General features: G+C 27.5%; 1 protein-coding gene across 3 annotated transcripts in view; it reads left to right on the top strand.

Moving 5' to 3' along the window:
- The window catches only part of LOC135954244 (putative uncharacterized protein DDB_G0271606), a 35,099-nt gene extending 27,642 nt beyond the window's left edge, over nt 1-7,457 (top strand). For 2 of the 3 annotated variants that reach the window (XM_065504323.1, XM_065504325.1), the window contains 4 exons: nt 90-339; nt 386-678; nt 763-945; nt 3,674-7,457. In XM_065504323.1, the coding sequence (XP_065360395.1) occupies nt 90-339; nt 386-678; nt 763-945; nt 3,674-3,754 (807 nt within the window). In that variant the 3' untranslated portion in view covers nt 3,755-7,457. The remainder of the gene's footprint in view (nt 1-89; nt 340-385; nt 679-762; nt 946-3,673) is intronic. The other variant, XM_065504324.1, reaches the window with a different exon arrangement.
- Nucleotides 7,458-9,760: the final 2,303 nt, after the last annotated feature.

Raw genomic sequence — 9,760 nt, forward strand, 5'->3', positions numbered from 1 at the left:
TTATATTTGCTTGCCTAGACCTAGGCTATTATGGTTTTATTAATATTGTCGTCTGGCCCTTTCAATTTACATACAATTTAAATTTTTAGTATGCTTCCTGGAATTTGGAAACAAAAAAATTATACTTAAAAGCTCCCGTACGCATACAAGTTCAATCTCATACCGAAACTATTGTGGAATTTCTACGTTCCGAACTGTTGGCCGATGATACCGAACAATTTATTGAGAAGATCATGGAAGAATATCTCTCATATCGTGATCATTTCGAAATCTATATACAAACTATGATCTCACAGGTTTTAGATCCTAGTTTCTTTTCGGAAATCACCCGGGAGAAAGGTATGGTATTCATTTGAATGTTGTCCAACTTTAAATTAATTTGAAGCCTTTTCAGATGAATACTTCCTGGGCAGCGTGCGTGCGATCGACACCATCATGGATAATTGTAAACGTAAGCTGCTGTCGATAACACCCTGGACACGCAGCATTATCGCTTCGATAGAAACCTGGCCCAAGTGTCATGTCTTCACCGAATGGGGCCAGAATAATTTGACACAAAAGAATTGTGCCGGCTGCCATCAGCCGGGCATATCGGTGCGTTTCCTATTGTTTGGACACACCTACAATTCGAATACTATGCAATCAGTACCCACAGATGCACGTATAACTTATGAAAAGGTATGTTTTGGTTTCAATTTAGTTGGTTTTTGTAGGATAATTGTTGTAATGTGGTTTCTTTTTTTCGTTTTTGTTGTTGTTTAGGACATTTTACTTTGTCGCATTTGTGCTGCTCGTGCTGATATATTCCATAAAATTGCTCATGAGAAATATAATCTATATATCAATTGTTCTCGCCGCGTTACCGAGCTGCAGCAAGAGAATCCCAGCAAAACATCAACAGAAATTCTTAATGATTTACTGGCCGAACATAATTGGATAGATGAGGTAAGGGGGACAATTTTATAATGGGAATTATGTGTAATATATTGAAATATTGGGCGGGCACCAAAATAAACTTAATTGTGGGTTTTATTAATTGCTTTATAGCTAAATTTTAGGAGTTTAATGCCAAAATTTACTTTTTAGCAAATTAATTTTTTCACATTGTTCGAAAATTCGTTTATTTTCCTTTCCACTCTTTTTTAACATTAAATATTCAAATTTGGTTCCTTAATTTGAAAAAAAAAATTTTATGTTTGAATAGAAAATTAATAAAATTTATTTAAATTCATTAAAAATTCGGAGATAAGATTGAACATTTTTTATTATGCCTCTAAAATTATTGAAAAAAAGAATAAAAAATATATGTTCGAATTTCGAAATTTGAATGGAACATTTTTTTTTAATTCAATAATTTTATCTTATTTTTCTCAAAAATTTTAAATTTTTATGTTATTTGTATAATGTTTAGCAAATGTTCGAATTCAAAATAAATTTCAAAATCATTTATTTTCCAATATTGATTTTAAACAGTTTATGATTAATTAAAACTTTGTTTTAAATTCGTATATTTGTCCGCATTTTTAATGTTCGAATTTCAAAATTCTTTAAGAATAGGAATATCAAAAATTTATTTTAAACAGTTTATGATTAAAACTTTGTTCTAAATTTAAAATGTTAAAATGTAACCAGATATATTGTTAATGGTGGTTAGAGATTTTTTTTAAATTTCGAACATTGAAATCTTCTTTGTGGATTTATAATGAAATAAAATACATTTTATTTTTGAAATTTTCGAAATTCGAACTTTCAATAGAGACAATTATGACATTAAATTAATTGATACATACAAATTTGAATATTTTTAAGGATTTCGAAAATTGAAATCTTCAAAGAAATTAAGCATTTATTAAATATAAAATTTTCTATTAAAATTATGTTAAATTTGTAAATATTTTTACGGATTTAGGAATTTCAAACATTAAAATGTGTTTTTCGTAAAGAGGATTTATTAATGATCAATATGGGTTACTTAAAACATTTTCGAAATGAAGTTCGAATTTTCGAACAAGTGTTGAAACATGAAAAATTTTATTCTTTTTGGATTTATAATTAAATAAAATATTTTCCTTGAAATTTACGAAATTCGAAAATTTAATATTTTCTAAAAGACAAATTCTTAAACAAATTTACTGAATAGGTAGGTTAATTGTAAATAAAAAAAAAACAAAACAATCAAATAAATTTTCTATTAAATTAAATCAATTTGCATAAATTTTTCCATATTTTTTGAGAATATTGGAATTTCTCAATGTTCGAATTTGTAAAATCCTTTATTTTATAATTTGCTTAGATGAAGCATAAATGAACTAAAGTTAGTGTTGTGCAATTTTAGCCTAAAAATACATTTTCGAAATTAAGTTCGAATTTTCGAACAAGTGTTAAAATAATGTAAAATTTCATTTTCCATTGGTTTAAACATAAATAAAATATTTTTTTTAATTTTTCGTATATAAATTTCCCAGAAAAGACTTTTTTGGCAATATTTTTTGAGAATATTCGAATTTCTCAATGTTCGAATTTGTAAAATGCTTTATAATGTTACTTAGATGAAGCAATAATGAACTAAAGTTAGTGTTGTGCAATTTTAGCCTAAAAATACATTTTCGAAATTAAGTTCGAATTTTCGAACAAGTGTTAAAATAATGTAAAATTTAATTTTCCATTGGTTTAAACATAAATAAAATATTTTTTTTAATTTTTCGTATATAAATTTCCCAAAAAAAAAACTTTTTTTGGCAATATTTTTTGAGAATATTCAAATTTCTCAATGTTCGAATTTGTAAAATGCTTTATAATGTTGCTTAGATGAAGCAATAATGAACTAAAGTTAGTGTTGTGTAATTTTAGTCTAAAAAATACATTTTCGAAATTAAGTTCGAAATTTCGAACAAGTGTTAAAATAATTTAAAATTACATTTTCCATTGGTTTAAACATAAATAATATATTTTTTTAATTTTTCGTATATAAATTTTTCTAAAAAAAGGATTTTTTGGCAATATTTTTTGAGAATATTCGAATTTCTCAATGTTCGAATTTATAAAATGCTTTATAATGTTACTTAGATGAAGCAATAATGAACTAAAGTTAGTGTTGTGCAATTTTAGGCTAAAAAATACATTTTCGAAATTAAGTTCGAATTTTCGAACATGTTAAAATAATGTGTAATTTTACATTATTTTAACATGTTCGAAAATTCCATTGGTTTAAACATAAATAAAATATTTTTTTTTTAAAAAAAGAATTTTTTTGACAATATTTTATAACATATTTTTTGAGAATATTCAAATTTCTCAATGTTCGAATTTGTAAAATGCTTTATAATGTTACTTAGATGAAGCAATAATGAACTAAAGTTAGTGTTGTGCAATTTTAGCCTAAAAATACATTTTCGAAATTAAGTTCGAATTTTCGAACAAGTGTTAAAATAATGTAAAATTTCATTTTCCATTGGTTTAAACATAAATAAAATATTTTTTTTAAAAAAACAATTTTTTTGACAATATTTTATAACATATTATTTGAGAATATTCGAATTTCTCAATGTTCGAATTTGCAAAATAATTTTTCGTATATAAATTTTTCTAAAAAAAAGGATTTTTTTGGACAAAAATGTATATTATGAAGTAAAAATGGTTCTAATCGAAATTGTTTTATTATTTTCTTTTACAGCTTTTCCGCAATATGCGCAATTCCTGGGCCGAAGTTGAAAGTCTTGAAAGGCAAAAACGCTTTAGAGAGGTATCACAATAAGTTGGATAATAATTTAAAAACAAACAAACAAACAAAATGAAAAGTATATGAACTTTAAAACAATTGTGACTTTCTATAATTAAACACATACATACTCACAATGGTCGTGTGTGGATTATGCTACATATTCCTTGCAATATACAAATTGAAAATAAATAGTAATAAAAACAAAAATAATAATTAAAACTCGAGAAGAAGAATTCTAAAACGGGAGATGATGAAGAAAGAAATAAACTATTCAAAGATAAGTTTTATTTAAATAATAATAACAATAATAATTATGATATAGAAAACAAAAACTTTAACTACATATGTATAAATAACAATATATATATATATATATATACATACAAACATCTATATAAATATATATTAACGAAAATATATTTTAAAACACCAGCAATTTAATTTTGCTAAATTTAAATTGAAAAAAAAAAACAAGTTAAGATGAAAAATATAATTACACTTAAAACTCTAAATTAACACTTAAATTTACTATTAAAAAGAAAAACAAACAAATGAAAAATTAAAACTAATAATAATTATAACTATAATTACATATAATAATTTAGTATGCAAAAATTTAAAATTTTTGTTTTGTCTAAAAAAAAAAATTAAAAAAAAATCATTTAATACTTAATGTGTAGTCTACAAATATGCATACATTTAATTAATTAATTACATACATACTTTTGAATTTATATACACAAACACACATGAAAATTGAACAGAAAAATAAAACAATTTTTTTTTATTGTTTATTTTTATTAGAAATACAAATACATTTATTACATTATTACGTTTTATTTTATTATTTTTTTTAAATTGATTTTCATAATCTTTTTTATTTTTTTTCTTTAGTTGTATAAAGTTAGGTTTTTCTAAAATAAATAATAATATTATTATTAATAAATAAGAAACTACACACATAACTACATGATTTTTGTAAAAAAAAAATTAAAAAAAAAAAATAATAAAAATACAATACGTACACATTTCAAAATACTTTATAAAATAATTAATTTACTTAGAAATACCACAGACAACATGGACATGAAAAACATTTATAAATATATACATACAATCGATAAGAGATATGGGTCATTCCAGGGCAAACTAAAAAGTTCAAGAAACTTCTTTAAATTTTCAAAATTTTTTTAGAGATTTTTTTTTTTTTTTGAGTTTGATTTTTTGCAAAGTAATGGGAAAAAAGGTAAATAAATGTTTGAAATAATCACCCATATTATGTATGTCGTTGTCGATGTCTACATCACTTCCTAGTCGTTGTCACTTTCAGTCGACATCGCCCTGTTATGAATGCATTTCGAGACAGCTGTTGAATTTTATTTATTATTCGTTTAAAAAATTCCTTTTTATATTGAATTCCAGTGAAACAAACAAATCATTAGGCTTCTAAGCAAAGAATTGGAATATTTTGAACACCGACTTTACTTAGTGAAGATTTCATGTACACACCGCATTCGCCGCGCAAGAATTTTCTACACTTGGTAATTCGAACATCGGCTTCCCGTTATAACGTTTTCTTTTTTGGCATAAATGATGTCTTTATTGTGCCTTTTACCCTTCTTTGTGTTCTTTTCTGAAAAAAATGCAGTTTGGATGACGTGTTGTTTTCAAATAATGTTGCCCTAAAACCCCGAAAATATGCTACATGTTTCACCCTCAATTTCATCATAAGGTTAGAAAGGCTCCACTTTTGAAACAGGTTTTCTTGTTATTATACACTTAACCATGAGTGGCAAGGGTATATATAAGTTTATAATTTTTTCATTTGCGACCCTACAAAGTATATATATTGTGGATCGTTATAGATAACAGAGTCGATTTAGCCATGTCAGTCTGTATGTGGAAATCAACTTTCCATAGCCTCCAAATAAATTATATACATGATTCATACATCAATATATAGATTCGGTTCGGTTGCTATTTAAAATCGAGAAAATCGGCTTACAAATCGATGAGATAAAATGCAAAAAAGCAGGACAACCTCGATTTCTGACCTATTATTTTATATATATCTGGATTACTAAATTATTAATATAGACAATATGGATATCTAATGATAGATATTTCAAAGACCTTTACAGCGTCATAGTAAGTCGGGTCAAAATTGGAAAAAATAGTTTATAACCAAAATTTTTTCACCAAAACATTTTAATTTTTTGTGGAACAAATTTTGAGAAAATTGTGATAGATATTTCAAAGACCTTTACAGCGTCATAGTAAGTCGGACCTACAACGGCTCAAAATCGGGAAAAATATTTCATAACCAAAATTTTTTCACCAAAAAAAATTGTATTCAAAAAATTTTTTATTTTTTTGAGGAAAAAATTTTAAGAAAATTGTGAAAACTTTTTTTAAAAAAAATTTTTATACAAAAAAATTTTTTTTTTTGAAAATATTTAAGATAATTGTTTTGTTTAAAAAATTCACAATTTTTTCAAAATTTTTTCCACAAAAAATTAAAATAAAATGCAAAAAACCAGGACAATCTCGATATTTGACCTATTATTTTATCTATATCTGGATTACTAAATTATTAATATCGACAATATGGATATCTAATGATAGATATTTCAAAGACCTTTACAATGCCATAGTAAGTCCGGTCAAAATCGGGAAAAATAGTTTATAACCAACATTTTTTCACCAAAAAAATTTTAATTTTTTGTGGAACAAATTTTGAGAAAATTGTGATAGATATTTCAAAGACCTTTACAGCGTCATAGTAAGTCGGACCTACAACGGCTCAAAATCGGGAAAAATATTTCATAACCAAAATTTTTTCACCAAAAAATTTTTTTTATTTTTTTGTGGAAAAAATTTTAAAGTTTTCTCAAAATTTGTTTTCAAATTGCTTCCCATTGTTTTCACTTCTCTAATCACAACTATTTAAAATTATTTATTAAAAATAAATATCGTGTCGTCAAAAAAGACTCGTTTTAAGTCAAAGTCGACTTTAACGCGTCTTAGGAAATTGCTGTCACCAAACATTACCGATAGCGTGACTTTGTGTTGACAACGACATACTACATAATAGGGGTGAATAATAATCAAATCATTAAAATTTTTAAATTTGTAAGAATTTGTACAATTTGTGTCTTAGTTTCAATATTTTCAAAATAATATTATTTTTAACATTTAATTTCTTGTTACCAAACTAAAAACATATCCCCATGTCATCTATCAAAGCAAATTTTTATGGCTTCTATTTCTTGTTTGAATTCAATTTAAATAACATCCCTCACATATCCTTTAACACTCGTTTAGCCTAAAAGCTTTTATGATTTTATCTTCTATCTATAAACCCCTATCCGGCTAAAGTCTAAATCTTATTTAAACAAATTTATTTTTTTTATCCTTTTTTTTGTTACGCTTTGGAATGACTTTGTACATAATACACAGTGTAGGTCAGCTAATTAGCTTAGGCTTTTTTAAACATTATTTCAATTATGTATTTTGTTTCTTTCTAAATAAGAATTATGTTTATTTGTTCTATTAAAATGTATTGATTACACTTACCTACAACATAAACAGAAAAATTTTCCTTGATTAAAAAAAAAACACAACAAATTATAATTTTTATAACTTAAAAAATATGAAACCACCACCATTAGCACATCAAGTAAATTTTGTAAATTATTTGCAATAAAATAAAATAAATTTTTATCGAAATAGCAAATTTTGAAACTGTTTAACTTATAAAAAATGTAAATCTTAAAAACTAAAGCAAGTTTTTAGGTTATAATTTTAGAAAAGTTACATACACACCTAATCTTATATTTGATTTTACAGATTCTTAATAGTATTTAGATTTCTCAGTTAAAGCAGCATAGTTTAACATTCATATTCAAAAACGATTATTCTAGAATGTTTCGCTATCTCATTATGGGATACCTAGACAGCCGCTATCAGTAAATATACGGATATCTCCAGATATATGACAGTAATTTCCGCCTGAAGAGCAGTGCAGAAATTAGGTAGCCTAAAGTAGGATTTTATCCCATACTTCTCGATAAAAGTTTAATACTTACAACCGCCATACTTTAGTGAAACAAAAAGTCGGATTTTCGACGTTTCGATTTTTTTAGATTTCTAAAAAGTCGACTTTTGGACTTTATGGATTTATTAAATTTTTCAACAAAATTTAAAAATAAAATAAATCGATTTTTATCAACTGTTCGAATTTTTTGTAGTTAATGGACTTTTTGGGATAACGTAATCGATGTTCGACTTTTTTCCGACCAAAATAGTCGACTCATGATGGTCTCGTGGCTTTAATTCCTGCACCAGTTGGATCTTATAAATGTTTAGGCCAAGATATTTGCGCCAGAGACCCAAATCCTGCGACCGAATCCGAATCGATAAATTGGTATTTCCTTGTGCACTTTCATTTACAGCGGCGATATTCACTTCAGTGCACATTCCCACGACAGTCGGTTCTACGCACCGGAATGACCCGAGTTCACTCGGCCAAGGGCTGTCAACTCAGTAATGACTGCTGCTACAACAACAACAACTTCAGTGCACATATTCCTTCGACGTGATGGTGTTATTGAAACGGATGGGTTGAACAGATGGACACTGATGTTCGCCATAAAAATCACGAAGTCTTCTATAAGTTGAGCGAATCGATGACTGATTTTCAAAGGTAAATTTAAATAATTTGGTAGCATTCTTCAAGCATCAATCTATTCATGATGATTTGCCAGAGAGAATACTGATCATAAATGTCAAAAAGTGAGCGCAATGAGACAGTTCATCTGACAGTTAACTCTGTCATACCTCAGGGTAGGCTTCAGCTGTGAGAATATCATGTTGAAATTCAACAACATGATATTGTGTTCCTTTGCTGATAAAATTTTCGTTTCCTTCTGTAGATGGTGCTCCGTGGTAATTTGCGTGCAGCCTGTTTCGTTACTTAAGCTGACAAAGCTTTGTATATTTCTCAACTGGGCATCACTAAGCGACAGTAATCTCACCGGAGCAGCATAGATGACCACTGAGCGACCAATCGTTTTATAGGTAGCCAACAAGGTTTCTTTATCCATTACCCAAGTGCTGCCGGCCAGCCATTGTGCGTGATTGCAGTAGCATGAGCTGAGAAGATAAATAGGCTGTCAAAGGTGACCCCAAAATGTATGCATGGTGCACAATTGGAATATGGAACCCATCGACTACGACCCCAAGGTTTAGATTTACCTCCTTCGTCCATGTGGTAAAGTGTGTTGCTGGAGATAGCTGCAGGTTACGTTATATATTTTATTGATGTGTCGACAGCGGTTCCAACTGTTACCCACAGTTGCAAGAAGTTTTGTCTGGGTTAATTAACAACTCGCGCGTCATTGTCATTATTACTTAAGAGCAATCAGGATCGTTTTCGTTTTTTGCCATCGAAAAGTTTGCTGCTCGTTTTGGAGCGTGTGTGAGGCTTTGTGTAATGGATCCTGTTCTACGTCGTTTACACCAACCGATTGTCTTTTAATTTGGATAAACCCTGATGAAGACCATTATCACTATTGATTTTAATAACAATGTTTAAGCGTTCCAGCTTCCTATATGAAGGTATAGGTTGATTCGACGTGGGATAACCAGGCAAATTGTGAGTACATATTTCTTTAAATACCGGAAAAAAAATAATACGGGGTTTAACAAAAACATATTAACCCCTTTGCGAATCAATATTTCACATGAAATATGTTACCTTTTCCCATTTTTTGTTCATCAACTTTGTTCACGTGAAAAAATTCCCCATGTTGTGAAATTTTTACATGAAATTTTGTAAACAATAAACAGCTGCTACGAACAAAATCAACTATTGTGAATGGAAACTTTAGGGGAATATCACGATAGCAATTTTCCCTTCGAGGGAAATGGATACTTCATGGGAACATAAATTTTACATGTTTTTCACATGAAATATGTTTCCTTTTCCCATTTTTCGTTCATCAACTTTGTTCACATGAAAAATTCACCATGTAGTGA

Source organism: Calliphora vicina, chromosome 3 (assembly GCF_958450345.1).
Source record: "Calliphora vicina chromosome 3, idCalVici1.1, whole genome shotgun sequence".
Classification (NCBI taxonomy): domain Eukaryota; kingdom Metazoa; phylum Arthropoda; class Insecta; order Diptera; family Calliphoridae; genus Calliphora; species Calliphora vicina.